The 22838-nt window shown below is 39.4% G+C and overlaps 4 protein-coding genes across 14 annotated transcripts; 2 read left to right on the top strand and 2 right to left on the bottom strand.

Annotated features, from left to right (window-relative positions):
- The first annotated feature begins 180 nt into the window (after positions 1-180).
- LOC108885200 (uncharacterized) lies at positions 181-4253 on the top strand. Of its 2 annotated transcripts, XM_018679435.2 has the most exons (12): positions 181-422; positions 672-731; positions 1169-1426; positions 1517-1783; positions 1875-1931; positions 2074-2145; positions 2370-2489; positions 2586-2669; positions 2843-2917; positions 3037-3108; positions 3507-3612; positions 3728-4253. In XM_018679435.2, the coding sequence occupies exons 1-11, from the start codon at positions 368-370 to the stop codon at positions 3608-3610; spliced, it is 1224 nt and encodes a 407-aa protein (XP_018534951.1). In that variant the 5' UTR covers positions 181-367; the 3' UTR covers positions 3611-3612; positions 3728-4253. The 2 variants fall into 2 exon arrangements, with proteins under 2 accessions (XP_018534951.1, XP_050925607.1); XM_051069650.1 differs by lacking the exon at positions 2074-2145.
- On the bottom strand, positions 3692-16338 carry LOC108885201 (butyrophilin subfamily 1 member A1). Of its 10 annotated transcripts, XM_051069654.1 has the most exons (7): positions 10157-10298; positions 9748-9901; positions 8209-8326; positions 7140-7481; positions 6367-6648; positions 6142-6267; positions 3692-5983 (listed from the first exon to the last, which is right to left on the bottom strand). In XM_051069654.1, the coding sequence occupies exons 3-7, from the start codon at positions 8282-8284 to the stop codon at positions 5736-5738; spliced, it is 1074 nt and encodes a 357-aa protein (XP_050925611.1). In that variant the 5' UTR covers positions 8285-8326; positions 9748-9901; positions 10157-10298; the 3' UTR covers positions 3692-5735. The 10 variants fall into 10 exon arrangements, with proteins under 10 accessions (XP_050925611.1, XP_050925610.1, XP_050925612.1 ...); XM_051069653.1 differs by lacking the exons at positions 9748-9901; positions 10157-10298 and adding an exon at positions 16175-16267; XM_051069655.1 differs by lacking the exons at positions 9748-9901; positions 10157-10298 and adding an exon at positions 15766-16154.
- A 42-nt stretch (positions 16339-16380) lies between these two features.
- On the top strand, positions 16381-19855 carry LOC108885212 (low affinity immunoglobulin gamma Fc region receptor II-a-like). The gene is made up of 6 exons (XM_018679444.2): positions 16381-16497; positions 18457-18714; positions 18805-19071; positions 19163-19219; positions 19447-19532; positions 19850-19855. The coding sequence occupies exons 1-6, from the start codon at positions 16443-16445 to the stop codon at positions 19853-19855; spliced, it is 729 nt and encodes a 242-aa protein (XP_018534960.1). The 5' UTR covers positions 16381-16442.
- Positions 19856-20135: 280 nt separating this feature from the next.
- On the bottom strand, positions 20136-21631 carry LOC127142283 (butyrophilin subfamily 1 member A1-like). The gene is given in 5 exon segments (XM_051069661.1): positions 20136-20436; positions 20733-21014; positions 21117-21341; positions 21344-21426; positions 21537-21631. Coding segments are annotated over 5 exon segments (858 nt in total). The 3' UTR covers positions 20136-20263.
- Between the last annotated feature and the right edge of the window lie 1207 nt (positions 21632-22838).

Genomic DNA, 22838 nt, shown 5'->3' with positions numbered 1-22838 from the left:
GCTTCACCCAACAGGACAAATCACTGAAGAGTCTTTTTCTGTTAAAGGTCAAAGGTGAAGCTCCAGCTTCTGATGATAGCAACCTGTAAAGTTCATCTGATGGCAGAATGTATTGTTAACAGGAAAATGAACATCATTGTAGTTTAGGTTGTGTTCGTCGCTTTCTGCAGCAGTGTTGGTGCCACTGCAGGAAGATACCAAAGTCAGAATGTAGTGTCTTACAGGAGAGGAAACCTTCAGTATGGTTTCTGATACTCAGGTGTGCACACAGAGAACATGTGTGGCTGCAGGGTGTTGTAGAAACTGAGATGACCTGCACAGGAAGAGGAAGTTCTCAGCTCAGTGTATTTAGTGTGAGTGCAGTCTGATGCTCAGACAGGAGGAAGGCGACATGGAGGTCAGAGCTCTCTGCTTCAGACTGTGTGAGTACTACATTAGTCTTTTTATCACCATTTCATCTTTCTCTTTATAAATAACAATCAACAATATAATCCCAGTCATGTCATTTATAAATGAATATTCAAACTATCTGAACTTTCCTGTTGTTGTTATGTATATTTTTAGTGTTTAGCAGCTGTTCAACATTTCAGTTTATATAATTTCATATATATGTGATTTAATATAAATTCTACATATACTATAAAAGAATCTCTCCTGTTTTGTCTCTCCAGTGATAAATGTGTTGATGCTGCTGGCCACACATGTGCAGCAAGGTTATCCTCAGACATCTGGTAAGTGACACACAGATGCTTTATGATACAAAAAATGTAACCTGAATAATTCATCATCGAACCCTAAAGTCCCAAACTGAAGGAACACATGCAGCTTGTGCCATAGTACAAGTGCAAGAATGAAAATTAGGTTTCATCGTGTACCAATCGTCCGTCCTTTTTTTGCTGATGATGTGGTGTTATGTTGCTTGGACAAAATTAAAGATGGTTTTATTTTTCTTAACCATCCGATCCTTAATAACCTCTGTAGTCTATCAATGTAAAGTGACTGCTGACCTCAGGAAAATGATTTATGGTTTTATCTTGTTTAGTCAAAGTCTCAAAGAAACCGTCATCACATCATCCCTGTCTTCACCATGTTTCTCTGACTGCTTATTCTTAAAATGTAACGATTACGTTCAAGGCAAAATTAAGTCCTTTTTCTCTTTTTGTTTCAGATGCAGATTTTCACATGGTTCCATCCAGACTGCAGCTCTTTCAATATGAATCAGTCTCTTTTACCTGTCAGGGGTTTGATGACCCAGCAGGATGGAGAGTGAGAAATGTCAATGAATTCACTCCTAAATGTTTGAATGGTGCAGCGCCATCAACAGTGACCTGCACCATTGACTATGCCTTTAAATCAGACAGTGGAGGATACTGGTGTGAAGGTGGAGGAGGACGGAGAAGCAACTCTGTCAACATCACTGTCTCTGGTGTGTTTATTGTACAGATTTAAACTGTAGAACAATAATATATAGTATCAGAAATGTTACCTGGAGTAAGCATTTTGTGATGTTGTTCAGAAGGTCATGTGGTCCTGGAGAGTCCTGTTCTTCCTGTGATGGAGGGAGCAGCTGTGACTCTGCGCTGCAGAAGCAGGAACCCTTCCTCCAACCTCACAGCTGATTTCTATAAAGACAGCCTCCTCGTTGGGACCAGCCCGACAGGAAACATGACTATTCAAAATGTTTCCAAGTCTGATGACGGCTTCTACAAGTGTAAAATCTCTGGAGCTGGAGAATCAGCAGAGAGCCGACTGATGATCAGAGCTGTGGTTCCAAACCCCACAGGTACATTCAATCTTTTATACACAGCAGTCAGTTCATGTTGGCATCAGTCATGTTAGTATCTGACAGAAAATATCTACATGGTGTTTTTCAGTTGGGTCTGTCGTCTCTGGAGCTGGAGAATCAGCAGAGAACCAGCACACAGTCAAAGGTGAGACAGTCATATTAACTGCAGTATGAGAAGGGACAGTGTTTGAGCAGCTACAGCATCTCTGTTCAGCTGTATGTATAAATGGAGTCGCTCTTCAGGCTGAGTGACTGAGTTCGTACAAACTCTGTATTTTAAATTCTAGTGAGGATCCCAAAGACTGACGGCTCGGTGAAACAAAGTGAGAACTCAAACACACAACACACAGACAGAAAAGGTACGGTTCAAGTCATCCAGACGACCAAATCAATTTGAACAACATTATAGGTGGTTAATGGAAATAAATGTTAGTTTTAGTAGAATTAGAGTTGAAAACAAAGTACTAAAAAAAGTTGCAATAAGTACATTTAGGCCAGTAGGGTCAGAATGATTCCATGATGAACAGATTTATGATTTATGACTTAAGGAACTACTTCCTGACGTCTCTTTGATTTTTTCCAGCACCTCGCAGAGGGGTTTTTTTCCCTCATCCTTACTACATCCTGCTGTGGGCCATTATCTCTGTTGTGCTGTTTCTGCAGCTGCTGGTGATCGGACTGCTCTACTGGAAGAAACAACTAGGTGCTATGATTATTATTATTCATAAATATGCATTGTAAAATCTGAACCTAAACACTGGGAGGCAACATGAAAATATTATTTTCCTCCTCCTTTCAGTCTTACTACAGGTCAAGCTGAGTGATCCAAACAAGGACATGTACACTGTCGTCAAAAAAGATAAGAAAAAGAAACGTAAAAAAGGTAAAAAGACGGGAAAAGGAAAAGTCGTTTACTTTGAGATAAAGTGCTAAATAAGTCATTCAGAGTTCAGCAGCAGTGTCACGTCTCACACTGGGGCTGTAACCAGAAATATTTGAGAAGCACTGTGTTAGAAAGGTCACATCGTCTCTGTCACACCTGCTGTTCTATTTTAGACGCTGCAGATGCTGCTGATAATTTGAGCATCTGTCTTGAGACAAACCACAGCAGAGACCCACAGACAGAAAAAGGTACGAGTCCTCTCCACCTCTGTAGCTGCTGCGTGGTTTCTCTTTCTTTTAATATCATTCTCACAGCTGTCATCTGTTTTAATATGATGCTTTAACACTTTTTTAAATGTTTTTTTCAGATCAAGATGAATTCCCGCCTCTGTCTTTTCACTCCACCTTCACTGTTGAAGACACACAGAATCAACAAAATGGTCACTAAGTTATTTTAATGTTTTAGAATATTTTATCGTGTACATTTCTTAAACCTGGATTTATACCAAACTTTATACTGAATTTTAGAGCATGTGCTTGTTTAGTTTGCTTCATTTGGTGAGGTAGGAGACACGTCTTTTGAGATTGTCTTGTCTTCCACTTGTGTGTGATACAAGTATCAGGCCTGTTTGCTGTGTACTGTGTTACTCCCCCTGCTGGTCTGTGCTCGCATTGCACTGGACTCAGGCACGTTTAACGTTCACTCTAGATGAGCACGGTGTCTGAGTCTGACTGAACTGTGCCTGAGTCCACCTCCTCAAACAGGCCCGGGCACGGTACACAGTGATGCTCAGCACACATTCTTCATTTCTAACAACTTGGTTTGTTTCCAAAGCAGAATCAGGGACATCCAGCTTCTCCGATTCAGAGTTTCCCTCACCTCCTACAGATCCATCTTTATCAGATCAGGAGCTTCAGTACTCTTCCATCCAGTACGACTGAGGGTAACTCTGTCTGTTATATTACATCTAATAATCTGACTCGTTACTTTTTATGACATCTGTACATCAAGAGCAAAAGACCAAGAGGATAACTTTTTATTTCCAATATGTCTTACAGGTCACTGAGCACAGAGAGTGAAGAAGGAGGGAAATAAACTTCACAGTGTTGTAACATTAACTGAGAGTTTGTTACCATTCAGTAAAAACTGTAATGCTTTGTAGATATTTACAAGAATGTTATCTGTCAAATAATTTTAATAGGTGTTTGGTTGAATATTGAATCACATCAGCTGCACAGTAAACATTTTGCCATCTCTTCAACAAGTTAAACAACAGCAGTCACAGTTTGTCCACATTGATATGTTTTAAAACCTCAGGTACAGCATCTTTTATTTGAACTGGCCTGGTTGCTGACTGGCCTGGCTGTTATTAACAGTGATATGGTGCCAACGTTGTTGAATTTAATGAAGGAGTGTAGTGAAGATGTATGATAAAGCGAGAATAAAGCAGTAACCTAAATAAATAACTCTGCTGTTGGAGAAAAGGTTGTTGACTGTTAAAAGGTGTCTTAACCTGTCAGTTACATGTTTTACATGGTCTGTTAACTCTGTGTTTGTGTTCACAATAAAAGTTGTCTTATTTCATTTAGTATGTTTTTATATAAATTAGAGACACTGGTGATGGTATCTTGGATTTTTCAGTCTGTTAACTTCTGTCTGCCTGTGAGTAACAGTCAGTGTCTGTCTCTGAGATCAGAGTCAGTTTATTATAAGAGATGAACCACATGTTGTTCTGTCTGCTCTGTTCACACGTCTGCTGATGCTGTTTAGAAGAACAGAGCTGCTGCAGGTTTGAATCCTCTGTGGTTCATCTGTCTGAACTGATAGATAGATATTACAGTCACTGAGTGTTTAACTCACAACATTTAATGATCTATAGAATGATTTTCAGTCAGGATGTAGATTGATGATGATTGTGATGAATGCATCAGAATGTGTAGATTTTATGAACAGGAACTGACTGATGTTTGAACACAAATATCAAATCCTCCACTGCCCCCTGCTGGGAACTAGTGCTACAAAAGTGTGTGTGACTTTTTTCTGACTGTGTTGTGTGTGTGACTCCAGAAAATAAACCATCAGTTTTTCTCTCTTTGCTCTTTCGCTTCCTACCAGCAGAGGGCGCTCCAACCTCCATGTGTATGTATGTATATGAGAATTTCCAACTGAAAGATCAGAATTCAGAGGAGAGCACAAAAGTACAAACTGAAAGAAAACTGAACGTTGTGTTTTACAGGAAACTGAAATGAGCTGAGACTGTGCTGTGTGAACCTGTTGAGTTGGGGAGGTGCTGGTCATGCGTTCCTGCATGTCAGTAGGTTGAAGCATTAAAACAGGGGAAAACCAACAAGTCTGAGCAGCTCTCACACTGATCCTCTGCTTCCTTTACAGGTTTAGACCCCAGACAAAGACTTCTCCCTGCTGCTCTGAGGTCAGTGAAGCTTTATATACAATGAACTAGTGATTAATTATTGAAGATCTAAGTTACTGTCTAACCACAGAAAGAAACATTGCAGCTGCAGCCAAAGACAAAAACACTGTAAGAGACACTTCTCAACAGAGGCCTGACAACTTGATGTTTTCTTGTCCTCCAGCTGCCTCCAGATCCTTTTCCCTCCAACCACATAATTCTAGCCTCCACTTGCCCCACCCGAATGGTAACACCCACAGCAGGTATTCAATTAAAAATATGTTTTTTTAAGAAATGACACCAGCATTTTATAGCAGAGCCTGTAGCAGGCCTGAGCCTGAATCTAACCCTGTATGTAACAACACCCTCACAACACAACACTAATCAAACACCTGAACTTTAATACACAAAATCAAAACCTGGTACAAACACAAAACTCCTGCACTTTTTGCCACACTGAAGATAGTCTGACCTGCAGATGATCAGAAATACAAAAGGACAAAACTAAATAAATAACAAACTATAAAATACATCCAAACTGTTCAGTCAGTGTTTGCTCCTCCTGATTCCTCACTCATTTTCCTGTCAGTGTCACAGGATGTCCGTGTCTTTTCTTTTCCTCTTCATGTAAAGTTTTTATGTCTTTCTTGCCTGGATCATGTTTTACTTTTCCCTCTGCCATTAGCTGCTCTGTTTCTATTTCTTCCTCTACTGGAAACTGAGTCCCGAGTTTGCCTTTCCTCTTCATCTCTCCCAGGTCCAGACTCTGCATGTGAACTCTTATTTTGTGTCCTGGTCTGCTCCGTCTCTTCTCCTCCTTCAGTGAGAGGCTGGTCTTCAGAGCTGTTAGATTGGTTTTCTCTTTTCCCTGATGCATCACTGGCTCCTTGGTTTGTTTCAGTCTCTGTAAAAACAGAAACAGGAAATATAACAGTGTGGTGTTAATGTGGACTAATAAAAATGTAATAACACAGTAGTGTGACAGTATAAAATATTATTAAGGTTTTAATTAAGTGTGAGTATAGTAGTTAAATGTAATTATATATCATATTATTGACGTACTGATCTTTTTTCGTATCCATTTCCACACAGCAAAGACAGCTACAGCAATAGATATGATGCCAACAACTGAACCAACGAAGATGGAAGCAGGTGAACTGGAACTCGAAGGTGTCGTAAAGGAATCATCTGAAATCATAAGAGACAAAACAAAATAGAATTTAAACATAAGCAGGTCTCAGCTTTTTAATTAAGTGATGATATTCTAAATTTAGAAACAGTGTCTACCTGGAACATGTATGTGTGTCTCTCTGGTCTGGTTGGTTTTGTTCTGTTGGACTCTACAGGTGAAGATGTTGTCGTCTGTCTTCTCCACAGTCACTCTGCTGCTGACAGTATAGAGGTCATCAGGACCTCTGACTGTCTCTGTAGGTCCAGCAGAGAGGAGGTTTCCCTCACCGTCCAGCCACAACACCTCAGGCTCTGGATACCAGCCTTTAGATTTACACTCTAACACCACTGCTCCGAGGGTGGAGCTGGTCATGTTCACGACAGGTGAGGAGACAGAACCTGACAATGACAAAAACAGTGGACTCACATATTTTTCTATAACATAAAGCACTTGCAAAGTTTTTTTTGTTTGAAACCTACGTCATTATTTATGTGCGATCAGGGACTGTGACGGTGTCGACCTGTTCTCCTCTTTGTGTTTAATGGCAGCTTGATTCTTTATTATCCTGTTATACATTTAATGGCCTCTGGGCCTGCTGTTGGTACAACGCTTCACAATACATTCACATTCATAATATATGTTACAAGAGGAACGCTGGTTCTGGTTGCATTTTGCTTATTGCAGAATGACATATACTATCTGTCTTCAGTTGCTAAGCGAGTTGCTTACTGTATCAGATTGGTATGATTGCCTGAGAAACTGAAGTGTTCAGGTTCCGTGTCACAGCCATGGAACAGTGGGTGATTTATGTGCTTTCTGAAAATGGTATTGTTTCTAAAGAGGTAGTTCACTGACTTCCTCAGACTCTCACTGTTTTGAACCAACTTACCAACAATGAGTTGGACAAAAACTTCCTCTTGTACCACGGGAAGGGAACATCTGTATGTTCCTTCATCAGACAGTTTCACTTTGAAGATTTTCATGGAGACGTTTCCATGTTCCAGTTCATCCACAAACAGTCTCGTTCGATAATAATAAGATGGATTTTGAATCTCATGCAACAGTCGTCCATCTTCGTGAACATGGACAAACTCTGGGTCCAGACCTGGTTTGGTCCACTCCACTGTCCAGGAAGCTGCACTGGTGACAGGTTCAAGGTGACATGGTAGAATGACATCATCACCAGCCAGAGCTATGATTGGCTGATGTGAACAAGTCAGATCCAAATTTCCTACAAGGTGAAAAACATTAGTGTGATTAAACTGTGAATTATTTGAGTATTAAGTAGAGAATGTACAATGATAATCACAAGACCTGTGCGTATGGTTAATGAATATGTCACTATCCTGATAATACATCATATCATCACTATGTTTAAGTGTAAGATTCCTCAGATTTAACATATTCTATGAAAATACAGACCCAACACCCACTCTCCAATGAAACTGAACCAACAAGAGTAAACTAAACAAACAAAACCTGTTCAGTGATTGTTGTAACTCTACCATGACTCTTCACACCTGCATGTTCTGATCTTATCAGGTTTTTCCCATGAGATTAAAAGGTTAGTATTGTTTAGCTGTTAGGTGCTACCATACAGGTTATATCAAATTAAACATATCTAATTCTATCTAATGTCTAATTTTTCAGGGTTTTGTGTTTAAATAAAGAGTCTCTTTGGCTCCTAGTGTTTGCTAAATGAGCAGCTGCCACTGTTTATTCACCTGTTACCAGGTGATCAAACAATCTCATTGAATGACCCTCTCCCCTCAGGTTAGTATTTAACAGATGGTGAGACACTGACAATAGATCCAGGCTGAAAACAAAATCTAAAAAATATATTCCACTATCACACCAACTTATCATATAAAATGAATCACAATGACTTCACCAAACTGGTATTTACCACAGGGCTGGCAGTAGGACTGATAACATTAAAGATAACTTTATGAATTTACCTGCTGAGGAGTAAAGCATGATGAGGATGGTCACAGTGTGAAAAATCAGAACTCTGAACCATAGTTCACGCTCCATCGATCAGGTGAAACATCTCACAGCTCAGAAAACTGAAAAACACTAAAGAAAATCACTGAGCAAAACACAGGAAGTAAATGTAACCAAATGAATCTGACATCAACACTCAGACAGTAAAGGACACATTCACATTTCAGATGTTCAGGTATCAAATATAAAGCAGTTACTTCCTTCTGTACTCACTCTTTGTTCTTTAATAAAATCCATTTACATTTATTCTCCAAAGTAGGAAACCAGTCCAAACTGCAGAAGCTGAGACCTGCTGGTAAAGTTTAATCCTTCACCTCACAGCTCTGCTGTTACTGTCAGAGACTTGGTTCAATCACTGAACCTCATCTTCCCTCGAGCAGTGTATTGTTTTCTTACTTTGTACTACACAATGGGCAGGTGCATGCTGATCAGTTAGTAGTTGATCTGGTTTGGTCTGTTTCCATCACTGCTGCAGCAGCTGTGATGTACAGGTCATTGTTTAATAGGTTATTGTACAGTGAGTCTCAGGTCTTGATTATAAGGTCCCAGCTCAAGTCCAGACTGAAGTCCAGGTCCTAAAAGTTTTGTTTCTAGTCCTAACAAGTCTTTATGAGCCACACAACAAACGATAAGTAAACTTTACAGTACAGACATAATGGATGTTTTTAGAAATATATTCATTACTTTCAAACAACAACCAGAAAAAATTCTATCATTTCTGTGACTGATGTTGGGATTAGAAACACTGTCTGTCTGTCTGTCTGTCTGTCTGTCTGTCTGTCTAACCAGGGTGTGTGAGGGGAGAGTTCTCCAGGAGATTAATCCATGTAATTCCCCCAAAACTGACAAAAGTACACGTGTGTGTGTGTGTGTGTGTGTGTGTGTGTGTGTGTGTGTCACACTAATGGAAAGATAAAATAAGGGAGTACAGCAGAGAGGCTTCAAGTTGTATCACGTCTTAACTGGTTTTCTTTTTGAAGCGTCTCACGCCTGCATTCTGTCTTCCTGATCAGAAATACGGGTCCTAAGGTTCCTGTGCTGGTGAAATTAAAAAATCTACTCGTCATCTTTTTGTTCTGTGGGAGCGCTGGCTGAAAGATGCCCACTCAACAAAAATGATATTTACTGATGCACTGAAATCTGCCATCAAGGAAAATTCATTTAATAGAGCTACAGTCCAAGATCCAAGGTACAGTTCCTGGAGCTGAAGTCTGTTATGACTTTATCAAAATGTAAAGTTGTCAGATTCATGACTCTGGTCTGACTGGAGTCCAAGTCAACACACCTCAACTTCAGTCAACTGTACTCCTTCATCCATTAATCTGTTCCAATATGATTCCTCATAACTCTTCTATTATATCAGCCATTATATGATAATAAACATATGACAGATTACATCTGGTTCTTTCTATACAGATGTTAATATAATCTCCATCATGTGATTTCATATTGAATCAGAGCCTGAAGAACATAAGATGTAGAACTGTACTTACAGTCTGATCATCTCTCTGTCTTTGTCTCCAGATGGTCACAGTTACACTCTGAGAGGTGCAGTTAATGATTTGCCTAAATGAACTGTCATGAACTGATTTGCATGATGATGGCTCAGAACCAAACTCAGACTGATGTAAACCAGCCATAACTCTGCTGTGACAACAAGCAAATCCACCTTTCAGTAAAGGCACTTTAAAGCTTTTCACCAATCATTTATTCATTCACTGATTCATTCAGTTCATTTAGAGTGAACCAGAGTCTTAGCTGCTGCAGAGCAGATCAGCTGATCTAAATACTACAACATAGCTGTAACCAGCTGTTATTAATGGTCAGACAGTGAAAGACTCATGCAGACATTTTAGATGTTCAGATTCCAGATATAAAGCAGTTGCTTGCTTCTGTACTCACCTCCTCTCACTCTGAAATCCTCTTTGTACCTGAATACAATCCAAACTGCAGCACCTGAGACCTGCTGATAAAAGACCTGCTGTTAGAGCTTCCAGAGAACCTGAGCTGAACCTTTCAGAGAGCAGCTGTATGACTGTATAACTGCTCTCTGAGAGGGAAGTGCTGATGTAGCTTGAGCTAATGAAGAGGGGAGGGGCAAACCACAGCAGCATGTGTAATCATGGAATAATGGATGGTTGGTTGGTTTGTTTGTTTGTTTGTTTTTATTTTATGATATCAATCAATATCCAAGAACATCTGAATTATTTCTGTCCCTTGATATTGATCATTATATAACAAATCTATGATATAGTTGTATATACATCTGCTGTATGTCTGATGAACATCTCTGTCTCTGTCTGTCCAGTGTTGAATGTGTTGCTGCTGCTGGATGAACACAGTCTGCACAGCTGTGCTCTGAAAAGAGGCGAGTAACACATGTTTAATAATGATGGTTAATAATGATGTTTAATAATGATGTTTAATAATGATGGTTAATAATGATGGTTAATAATGATGGTTAATAATGATGTTTAATAATGATGGTTAATAATGATGTTAATAATGATGTTTAATAATGATGGTTAATAATGATGGTTAATAATGATGGTTAATAATGATGTTTAATAATGATGTTTAATAATGATGGTTAATAATGATGGTTAATAATGATGGTTAATAATGATGTTTAATAATGATGGTTAATAATGATGGTTAATAATGATGTTTAATAATGATGGTTAATAATGATGGTTAATAATGATGTTTAATAATGATGTTTAATAATGATGGTTAATAATGATGGTTAATAATGATGGTTAATAATGATGCCTACAGAAATAATAATAGATTAGATTTTGTTTGAGTGATGATGATTTCGATCGTTCTCTCAGATGCAGTCTTTCCTCACGTCATGTCAGGAAACATGACTATTCAAAATGTTTCCAAGTCTGATGACGGCTTCTACAAGTGTAAAATCTCTGGAGCTGGAGAGTCAGCAGAGAGCCAACTGATGATCAGAGCTGTGGCTCCAAACCCCACAGGTACATTCAGTCTTTTGGACAGACGACCAAATCAATTTGAACAACATTATAGGTGGTTAATGGAAATAAATGTTAGTTTTAGTAGAATTAGAGTTGAAAACAAAGTACTAAATAAAGTTGCAATAAGTACATTTAGGCCAGTAGGGTCAGAATGATTCCATGATGAACAGATTTATGATTTATGACTTAAGGAACTACTTCCTGACGTCTCTTTGATTTTTTCCAGCACCTCGCAGAGGGGTTTTTTTTCCCCTCATCCTTACTACATCCTGCTGTGGGCCATTATCTCTGTTGTGCTGTTTCTGCAGCTGCTGGTGATCGGACTGCTCTACTGGAAGAAACAACTAGGTGCTATGATTATTATTATTCATAAATATGCATTACAGAGACACCAGAGTGAAGAGGAAGCAATGAAAACAACCACACACAGTGTTGTAACATCATCTCTGAGTTTGTTAAATAAACTTTTCTTTAATACACAGTTTAATCAAATATTAAATCATCCACTGCACAGTAAACGTTTTCCATCCTTCCATGTGTAAAACCTACAACAAAGCTGTACATTTAAACAACATTAAACAGTCACAGTTGATGTTAGTATGTTTTACAACCTCATCCAGTCAGGTACAGCATCTTTTATTTGAATTAGCCTACTTATAGACTTTCTGGTTGCTATTCTGAAAAGTAATAGCAAAGGAAAGCTGCAATGAATGTAGTGAAGACGTATGATAAAGAGAGAATAAAGTAGTAGCCTAAATAAATAACTCTGCTGTTGGACAAAAGGTTGTTGACTGTTAAAAGGTGTCTTAACCTGTCAGTTACATGTTTTACATGGTCTGTTAACTCTGTGTTTGTGTTCACAATAAAAGTTGTCTGATTTCATTTAGTATGTTTTTATATAAATTAGAGACACTGGTGATGGTATCTTGGATTTTTCAGTCTGTTAACTTCTGTCTGCCTGTGAGTAACAGTCAGTGTCTGTCTCTGAGATCAGAGTCAGTTTATTATAAGAGATGAACCACACGTTGTTCTGTCTGCTCTGTTCACAGTCAGCTGCTGACATGTTTCTTCAGTCACAATTGGTAGACACTTTTAGACTTCATGTAAGTGCAAGTGCAGTCTCTACTATAGACATGTAGAGTCTATAGCTACCACATGTTTTGACTGAAAGTGCTAAACTTAAAAGATTAAATTATTAATTAACATAAAATGATTTTTAGTGAGGATGTAGATTAACATAGAAAACAAACTGATATAATTAACACAAATAACAAGTCCCCCACTGCCCCTGCTGTAAATACAGTACAGTTCTATACAGTACAGCTAAGACTGTGTAGACACACACTCCTATTGATGCTTGGAACAAGATATTTGTGTATTGTGATCTTCAAGTTTTACATTCTGACAGCACAGTTTAATCCTATCAAAATGCTACAAAAGAGACCTTTGACTCTGATTGTGCTGTGTATGTGATCAGTCTCTGTTTCTGCACTCTTTGGCATCCCTTCAGCTGGAGGCCTGTAGGTCTGAGAACAGCCCTCTTACTGCAAACTTTAAGACTCTCTGCCTTTAAGTCAAGTCACACACACTTTTGTAGCATTGTGATTGGATTACACAGACTCATGATCACAATACACAAACTGTTAACGTTCAGTCAAACTTAAGTTTCTGCTTCTCCTCATTCCTGGTTCCCGGGTCGTTCGGCCTCTGTGTAAAAACACAAGCAGTAAAATATTACTATCACTGTAATATATTACATATTATATTACAAGTCATGATAAAGTGTGCACTGGTAATGATATAATGCAAGTGTAGAAATTAATAATACAATAATATGACAGTAGAAAATATTAAGGTCATGTTTTAATATAGAGTGTGTATAATAGTTAAATGTAATTATATATCATATTATTGACATACTGATCTTGTTTCGTATGCATGTAGACACAAAGACGGCTGCAGGAACAGATATGATGATGCCAAAAAGCAAACCAACGAAGATGGAAGCAGGTGAACTGGAACTCGAAGGTGTTGTAAAGGAATCATCTGAAATCATAAGAGACAAAACAAAATCGAATTTAAACATAAGCAGGTCTCAGCTTTTTAATTAAGTGATGATATTCTAAATTTAGAAACAGTGTCTACCTGGAACATGAATCTCTGTCTCTGTGGTCTGGTTGGTTTTGTTCTGTTGGACTCTACAGGTGAAGATGTTGTCGTCTGTCTTCTCCACAGTCACTCTGCTGCTGACAGTATAGAGGTCATCAGGACCTCTGACTGTCTCTGTAGGTCCAGCAGAGAGGAGGTTTCCCTCACCGTCCAGCCACAACACCTCAGGCTCTGGATACCAGCCTTTAGACTCACACTCTAACACCACTGCTCCGAGGGTGGAGCTGCTCATTGTGACGACAGGTGAGGAGACAGAACCTGACGATGGAATAGGAGAGAGTTTCAGACAGTAGGTTCAGATTAAATCCATGCATATCGTTGCATTACCTTTAAGCCCATGCACATATATTGCAGAGACTTTTGTGATGTTCCTGTCATCTTGTTATGGGAACAGAGTTTAATGGAAGGCAACCTTCTACATGTTACTTGAGAAACAGAAAAAACATATGACATACAGGTTTACAGTAAAATGAAGTTAAGATTTACAGTAACTGAGGAGTCATTAACAGGTACTGATTATTTGAATATTAAGTAGAGAATTTAATAAAGACCTGTGCGTATGGTTAATGAATATGTCACTATCCTGATAATACATCATATCATCACTATGTTTAAGTGTAAGATTCCTCAGATTTAACATATTCTATGCAAATACAGACCCAACACCCACTCTCCAATGAAACTGAACCAACAAGAGTAAACTAAACAAACAAAACCAGTGATCGTTGTAACTCTACCATGACTCTTCACACCTGCATGTTCTGAGCTTATCATTTCTCCATGAGCTTAAACGGTTAGTATTGTTTAGTTGTTGTCAGCTCAAACTCAGTAACACAGGTTCTTCTATCTGTATGTGCTACTATACAGGTTATATCAAATTAAACGTATCTAATGTGCCTTTTTCAGGGTTCTGTGTTTAAATAAGGAGTCTCTTTGGCTCCTAGTGTTTGCTAAATATAACCTCATTGACATGAGGTTAGTAAATAACAGATGGTGAGACACTGACAATAGATCCAGACTGAAAACAGGTGTAATTATGTCATAACTTTAACTGTAACAATTTACCTGTAGAGGAATGAAGGGCCACGAGGATGGTCACAGTTTGGAAAACCAAACCTCTGAAGGTGATGAACCGTGATTCACGCTCCATCGTTCAGGTGAAACACCTAACACGTCAGAAAACTGAAAAACATGATGATGAAAAATCAATAAACACATTCTTTACTGACCTCTGGTTTTCTCATAGAATAAAATGCAAAACAAAAGGAAATGTAACCAAATGAATCTGACATCAACACTCAGTAAAGGACACATTTACATTTCAGATGTTCAGGTATCAAATATAAAGCAGTTACTTCCCAGCTCAGTTAGGTCCCAGCTCAAGTCCAGACTGAAGTCCAGGTCCTAAAAGTTTTGTTTCTAGTCCTAACAAGTCTTTATGAGCCACACAACAAATGATAAGTAAACTTTACAGTACAGACATAATGGATGTTTTTAGAAATATATTCATTACTTTCAAACAACAACCAGAAAAAATTCTATCATTTCTGTGACTGATGTTGGGATTAGAAACACTGTCTGTCTGTCTGTCTGTCTGTCTAATCAGGGTGTGTGAGGGGAGAGTTCTCCAGGAGATTAATCCATGTAATTCCCCAAAACTGACAAAAGTACACGTGTGTGTGTGTGTGTGTGTGTGTGTGTGTGTCACACTAATGGAAAGATAAAATAAGGGAGTACAACAGAGAGGCTTCAGGTTGTATCACGTCTTAACTGGTTTTCTTTTTGAAGCGTCTCACGCCTGCATTCTGTCTTCCTGATCAGAAATACGGGTCCTCAGGTTCCTGTGCTGGTGAAATTAAAAAATCTACTCGTCATCTTTTTGTTCTGTGGGAGCGCTGGCTGAAAGATGCCCACTCAACAAAAATGATATTTACTGATGCACTGAAATCTGCCATCAAGGAAAATTCATTTAATAGAGCTACAGTCCAAGATCCAAGGTACAGTTCCTGGAGCTGAAGTCTGTTATGACTTTATCAAAATGTAAAGTTGTCAGATTCATGACTCTGGTCTGACTGGAGTCCAAGTCAACACACCTCAACTTCAGTCAACTGTACTCCTTCATCCATTAATCTGTTCCAATATGATTCCTCATAACTCCTCTTTATATTAGATCCTGTATTAAATCCATGCAGATCCCTGAAGGATTCAGGTCTCTGTAGGAGCATCAGCCATTATATGATAATAAACATATGACAGATTACATCTGGTTCTTTCTATACAGATGTTAATATAATCTCCATCATGTGATTTCATATTGAATCAGAGCCTGAAGAACATAAGGTGTAGACCTGTACTTACAGTCTGATCATCTCTCTGTCTTTGTCTCCAGATGGTCACAGTTACACTCTGAGAGGTGCAGTTAATGATTTGCCTAAATGAACTGTCATGAACTGATTTGCATGATGATGGCTCAGAACCAAACTCAGACTGATGTAAACCAGCCATAACTCTGCTGTGACAACAAGCAAATCCACCTTTCAGTAAAGGCACTTTAAAGCTTTTCACCAATCATTTATTCATTCACTGATTCATTCAGTTCATTTAGAGTGAACCAGAGTCTTAGCTGCTGCAGAGCAGATCAGCTGATCTAAATACTACAACATAGCTGTAACCAGCTGTTATTAATGGTCAGACAGTGAAAGACTCATGCAGACATTTTAGATGTTCAGATTCCAGATATAAAGCAGTTGCTTGCTTCTGTACTCACCTCCTCTCACTCTGAAATCCTCTTTATACCTGAATACAATCCAAACTGCAGCACCTGAGACCTGCTGATAAAAGACCTGCTGAGGAAGTACTTTGACCTGACTGTAGCTCAGTGGCAGCTCTGGCTGTGTAGACAGGGACGTGTTGTCAGTGCAGTTTTAAACAGGATTGTTGGTGTTGTCTCAGCAGCTCTTCACAGAGAGGCCTGTCCCTTCTCAGACCACTTCCTCCAGCTCCTCCTCCTGGTCAGGACGGCGTCCACTGTAGTGATGGTGGCTCTGCTGCTGCTGCTGGTGTGTCTGCTTCACTGTGGGAAACTCAGAGGTACACGCAACAAAGGTCACGACCAGAAGAGAGGAAAAACCTGAAAGACAAACTCTAAGCTGAATTTTCAGCAACTTTTACTCACATTGTGATTTTAAAGTGCTTGAGCTTCATTAGGAAACGAATGAGTGAAAATCAAAGTGTTTTCTGCTCCTCAGAGTCGAGTCTGTCACCACAGACAGAGCAGAGAGACGTGTGACCTATTTTAAAAGACGTACGTTGAGCTTCGTCTGCAAGATATAATTAAATGCTGTAGATCTGTAGATCCCGTTAATAATTTTAGCTGCTCGCATCTTAACGACATGAGAAATAAGAGGTCGAGAACAGTTCAAGAGGCTGAACCACAAAGTGTTTATAGAGTTTTATCGAGAGCGTCTGAAACAGTCAGAAATAATGAAGATAAGTTTTGGTTGATCAAGATTTTTATGCCTCTATGTGTAATATTTAAGAAAGAAGTGATTAGAGTTTGGTGTTCAAAGGTCAAAGGTGTGTTGGCAGGTCTTCATGTGAGCAGGACTGTGTTGAACTGTCATGGTTTTCAAAAGTTAAATAAAGCAGCAGCTTTTATTCAAACTCGAGTGTCTGTGAATATAAAACCCTCTGACTTTGCCTTTCACCATGACGAAGCCTGTGCACCACAGCGTCTTTACACTACTGCACAAACACTTTGTGGCCTCAGGACGAATTATAAGCTCTCCAGTGTTCGATGTTTTTTTTGTACTTGCAGAAATGATGGGAGTCAGAATGATGTGACATTTATATCAAACTGCACCTCAGTAAAGTCATTTCAGTGAATTTTAAACAAAATGTGGTAAAATGTGGTCTCCCAGAGGATAAACTCAGCAACACAACCCACAGCTTAGACACTGTCATTCTTTTTTAAACTTTTTTTTTGTATTTAGATATTTTGCGTAGTTGCAGGGAGATGCCTGTTATTAACTGTTGTAGGTCATGTTGTCAGGGTGAACACACATTTGAATGTTTCCGGAGCATGATCATTCTCCAGTGGAAATAAAGAAGTGACCTTTCATCTAGCGTCCTCATCAGAGCAAACTTCACATGTGCAGGTCCAGTGCTCGAACCAGAGACTGTAAGGATGGTGTCCTGTCTTTTTCACATGGCTGTAGCTTATCTCCTTCAGCTGTAGGTAAACCAGTCCAACTGAGTGCAGAGTGTCCCCATGTTGTTTTCCACTGAGGTCAAGAAAAACAGGGTTTAAAGAAGATTTGAGGCAACAAGCATGGTATCACGTAGGCCCTTACTGATACTATATTCTTGTATTGGTGAGTTAATATTGCCTCAGAGATAAACCACACAGGAAGAGAGCGTTCTCATCTACATTTCACCTCAGCTGTAGCTCTGATGCTGAGTCAGTCAGTCAGTCAGTCAGCAGCAAGTCGACATGGAGGTCACGGCTCTCTGCTTCAGACTGAGTGAGTACTGAGTCTGTCTCTCTGTCAACTTCATATTCATACACCATTTATCAGGAAACTGTATGTAATGGAAAATACATTTGGAAATAATTATACTGTGCAGAAAATATGAGAGTTTTATAGCTGGTAAAATAATTCAGCTGTTAAAGTATAACTGTCTGATGTACAGTTGTTTTCCTTTATCACCTCTGTGTTGATTGTACTGGTGTTTGTGGCTGCACACAATCACCACATTAATGCTCAGACAAGTGGTAAGAGAGAATTTCATGATTTTTTCCATCAGAAATCAGGTTCATGTAGACCGGCAGGATCCCAGTGTTTGATCACTGACACCTGAACTACTGAATTAACAGGTTTCATTACTGCATATAGTTCTACATAGAAAAGTGCTAATAATTTGTCATAGTTCTCGTTTATGATTGGTTCTTCTAGCTGAAAGCATCTGGCTTTCTGTTGTGTGTCATTTTCAAACTGTGTGTGTTCAGGAGTTTTTAATTGAATTCATCATTCTGTTTCTTTGTTTCAGATGCAGATTTTCACATGGTTCCATCCAGACTGCAGCTCTTTGAATATGAATCAGTCTCTTTTACCTGTCAGGGGTTTGATGACCCAGCAGGATGGAGAGTGAGAAATGTCAATGAATTCACTCCTAAATGTTTGAATGGTGCAGCGCCATCAACAGTGACCTGCACCATTGACTATGCCCTTAAATCAGACAGTGGAGGATACTGGTGTGAAGGTGGAGGAGGACGGAGAAGCAACTCTGTCAACATCACTGTCTCTGGTGTGTTTATTGTACAGATTTAAACTGTAGAACAATAATATATAGTATCAGAAATGTTACCTGGAGTAAGCATTTTGTGATGTTGTTCAGCTGGTTCTGTGGTCCTGGAGAGTCCTGTTCTTCCTGTGATGGAGGGAGCAGCTGTGACTCTGCGCTGCAGAAGCAGGAAGCCTTCCTCCAACCTCACAGCTGATTTCTATAAAGATGGCCTCCTTATTGGGACCAGCCCGACAGGAAACATGACTATTCAAAATGTTTCCAAGTCTGATGACGGCTTCTACAAGTGTAAAATCTCTGGAGCTGGAGAGTCAGCAGAGAGCCACCTGATGATCAGAGCTGTGGCTCCAAACCCCACAGGTACATTCAGTCTTTTATACACAGCAGTCAGTTCATGTTGGCATCAGTCATGTTAGTATCTGACAGAAAATATCTACATGGTGTTTTTCAGTTGGGTCTGTCGTCTCTGGAGCTGGAGAATCAGCAGAGAGCCGACTGACGGTCAGAGGTGAGACACCACAAATGTTATACACAAAATGTACCATAGTTACCATCAGATGCCATGTTTTTCCAGTCCAGGAGGAGTTATGTTCTTTCTGGTTTGCAGATGATGGTTGTTTAAAATTGACACTGGGGTTAAACTGGTTAATGTTGATGTTCGCCTGAAAGTAAAAACCCTCAGAGACTCACTGTAAGTCCACAATGTTACAGTGATACACTGTGTTATCTTTGCAGCAGCGTCCACGGATCACTCCGTACACGTCCTCCTCCTCTTTCGCTCTGTCTTCATCCTTGTGTCGGTGCCTCTGCTGCTGTTGATGGTAGGACTCCTTCATTATGGAAAACTGGGGTCATTCTCACACGAATCCAGCTTGATCTGTTTGTTCACCTTTCCATCTAAGTCAAATGCACTTATTTAATTTTTTACTCTCTTGTGATCACTGGTTTTCAATGCTAATACAACTGATTACACAGTGCCAGTGTGACGTGAACACACATAGGGTGTAAACGCTCTGAGTGTTGAGATGTTATCAAGACATCACTTCACACACAGAAAACCACAGAGATGCTCAACAGGCAACGGATGTATTTTCAAAAGGCCTGTGAGAGTTTTGTCTTGTTCAGTGTTTTATTTTAGCTGTGACCGATGGTGGTGGCCACAGAAAATAAGAAGAGGTTGAAGGGCTCTGTAGCAGCAGAAACACTGTCCTAACTGGGACATGATGTGGATTAGAGCCATGTCAGTGCGCTTTTTATTGTTTTATTACTTTATGATGCTTGTTTTCATTTTGAATATATTGTATATAATGTATATTTGAATTTCATAGAATTGCATGTTTTACTATCTGTGAATTAGTCATGTACTCTGACTATTGAAAGAGCAGAAGTCAAATAAAGACATCTGAAGCTTCTATAGACCACACACAGACACTTTTATTTAAGCATACATACTGTAGATATAACACCTCTGATGTGTGTCTACATTTAACCATGACAAAGTCTGTACAGAACAACCACAGCATCTCCACGCCTCCGTCACCAGTCTGTGAGTTTATTTTAATGTTGACGAGTCACAATCCAGCATTGGAACTACAGCTCTTACATTTCTTCTGTCCTCTGACCTGTGTTTCCATTTCCACCAAACAAAGGCAGCTGTAAGACTACACAAAATGAAAGCCATGCTGATGAGCCACAGGCCGATACAAACAGCTGAACTGAAATCACCTGAAATGATAAAACACAGAACAACATGACCTTTATGTAAAACCTCACCCATTTAACAAATGCATGTGATGTGAAACCTTCATTTGAATGAATGGGAAGCCATCTTGCAACACTGCATCCAGTTTTTTTTTAATACATTCATGTGATGAATGGCTTGATTGTAGAGACGCCGTGCCCTTTACTCTAGCACCACCCTCAGGGCAAACGTTCAAACTTCACCTTTCATCCCCATAACTGCTCAGGATCTGACACTAAGTCAAACAGATGCTGAAGGAGCTGGCACTTCAGTTCTTTACCTGAAATGTCAATGTGTGCCTCTCTGGTGTGGTTGGTTTTGTTCTGTTGGACTCTACAGGTGAAGCTGTTGCTGTGTCTCTTCTCCACAGTCACTCTGCTGCTGACAGTATAGAGGTCATCAGGACCTCTGACTGTCTCTGTAGGTCCAGCAGAGAGGAGGTTTCCCTCACCGTCCAGCCACAACACCTCAGGCTCTGGATACCAGCCTTTAGACTCACACTCTAACACCACTGCTCTGCTGTTTATGTTAATCCCTGATATGACAGGTACAGAGACAAAACCTGGTGATAGAAGAGAGGAGAAAGTGATGAAAATGGAGACATTTTGAAAAAAGTTTACAATATCTTGTCAGTACTTGATACTTAAACATAAAAGACACTCACCAACAAAAAGCTCAGCAAAAGACTGTGGCAGGTTTGGAACATGACATATGTACTTCCCCTCATCAGAGAGTTTCACCCTGGAGAGTTTGAGTGAAATGTCTCCATGACCCAGTCCACTGATGGACACTGATGTCCTCTCTCTGTAGGACGGATGTTTCTTACTCTCTAGCTCCACACCATCACGCCACACATAAACAAATCTGGGCTCCAGGCCAGATCTGGTCACTCTACAGTCTTGTCTGAAGCACTCATAGCGGGTTCCAGGTGGCATGGCAAAGTGATGTCATCACCAACTACTGCTGCTATTTGGCTGAGGTGGACCAATCACTCTCTGATCTGAGAGAGACACAGATCTGTTTAGCCCTCACAGAAAGATGTGCAGAGTTTGCAGAGAAATGGAAGTTTTACTTGTGTTTTTACCTGGAGAAGATTGTGTTGGAAAAAAGGAGGATGAACATTAAAGTGGCTGCTGGTGTAAAGTGCCTGTTGGCCATTTCATTATTCAGGTGAACCATCATCACTGTCTTCCTTCCCCAAGAATTAACAAAGAAAAAGAAAAGAATTAATTGACTGCTTTAAATTTATCAGAAACAAGTCATTAGTCATCAGAGTTAAAACGAGTCTTCAGTCATTAGACAGAGCCATGAACCTTTTACGCTGTCTGTCACACGTTTACGTCTCTGCTGTAGTCGTGTAGTTCAGCTTCTTTTCCAGATTTACCTTCTTTTAAGTATTTAAACATGAAAATCTGAACCATTTCCACAGTAATGGAGTCTTTTTGAATTTATTTAAGCAGAGTTTTGGTGATTTTACTTTCCATAAGGTGTATGTGGATCTTGGGAATCACAGGAAACTGTAAGAATCTGTGCAATGTCCTAAACTGTACAATTATCATAAAGATTTTCTTGTAATAATCAGTTCCTACCTGCAAAAATGTTCAGCTGGTTCAGTGTGTACGATACTGAAGTCTGTTTCTGTTCTTATTGCCTGTATCTCACCAATATAATGAGGAAGTTCATGTGACCCTTAATTCCCTTAGTTCCTCAGTCTTTCTTCGATCTTTACTTGGACATGACATTAAAAAAAACACTGCTCTTAGTCACTTCCCTGCTCTACATGCAGACACACACATATATCAGGGGTCATTAGCACAAGGTACTCATGTGATTGTCACAGCATTACTTTTCATATTGAATATGAAACAAAAACGACCACATGAGCCTTTACACAGAAGTTACCGTCAAAACAGGAATCTGGGATGAAAACCAGCGATGACAGAACTAAGTGAAGAGTCAGGTCCATACCTCAGTTCACATCCTGGACATCAGGTGTAAAATATTCAAATGGGAATAAGATATGAAAAATGAAAAAGCCTTAATTAGGGTGGTAAAAACAGACATTCAGAGCTGGAGGAAAAAGGAGTAAGTGTAGATAGAAAATATTAATTTCATGGTTTCACTTTGTTTAAAAACTGAGGGTCTGACGTTAATAATTCATTTTCCTGAGGGTGAGGTGCAGCTTCAGGATCTCTCCGCTGTACTCTACAGCCCTCAGCAACAACACTGTGAATAACAACTTTAAATTCACTCAACATTTGAGCTGGGTGGAAAATGCAGACACCACATGAACAGTTAAACTGAATATAAAACTTTCTGTTAGTTACATTACACACAACTCTCAAACAGCAACAGATCACAGAGTAACACTTTGTTCAATCTAACA

This window comes from Lates calcarifer, unplaced genomic scaffold (assembly GCF_001640805.2).
Source record: "Lates calcarifer isolate ASB-BC8 unplaced genomic scaffold, TLL_Latcal_v3 scaffold_89_191, whole genome shotgun sequence".
NCBI lineage: Eukaryota > Metazoa > Chordata > Actinopteri > Centropomidae > Lates > Lates calcarifer.
This window is presented reverse-complemented; position numbering and strand designations above follow the sequence as displayed.

Coding starts and splice junctions, on each gene's coding strand:
- LOC108885212 (XM_018679444.2), top strand. CDS start 16,443: ATGGTGGCTCTGCTGCTGCTGCTGGTGTGTCTGCTTCACTGTGGGAAA. Junction 19,072..19,162: donor TGTGGCTCCAAACCCCACAG/GTACATTCAGTC, acceptor GGTGTTTTTCAG/TTGGGTCTGTCGTCTCTGGA. Junction 19,220..19,446: donor GAGCCGACTGACGGTCAGAG/GTGAGACACCAC, acceptor TTATCTTTGCAG/CAGCGTCCACGGATCACTCC.
- LOC108885200 (XM_018679435.2), top strand. CDS start 368: ATGCTCAGACAGGAGGAAGGCGACATGGAGGTCAGAGCTCTCTGCTTC. Junction 1,784..1,874: donor TGTGGTTCCAAACCCCACAG/GTACATTCAATC, acceptor GGTGTTTTTCAG/TTGGGTCTGTCGTCTCTGGA. Junction 2,146..2,369: donor ACAACACACAGACAGAAAAG/GTACGGTTCAAG, acceptor GATTTTTTCCAG/CACCTCGCAGAGGGGTTTTT.
- LOC108885201 (XM_051069653.1), bottom strand. CDS start 8,284: ATGGAGCGTGAACTATGGTTCAGAGTTCTGATTTTTCACACTGTGACC. Junction 7,482..8,208: donor CATGCTTTACTCCTCAGCAG/GTAAATTCATAA, acceptor TTCACCTTGTAG/GAAATTTGGATCTGACTTGT. Junction 5,984..6,141: donor ATGGATACGAAAAAAGATCA/GTACGTCAATAA, acceptor CTGTTTTTACAG/AGACTGAAACAAACCAAGGA.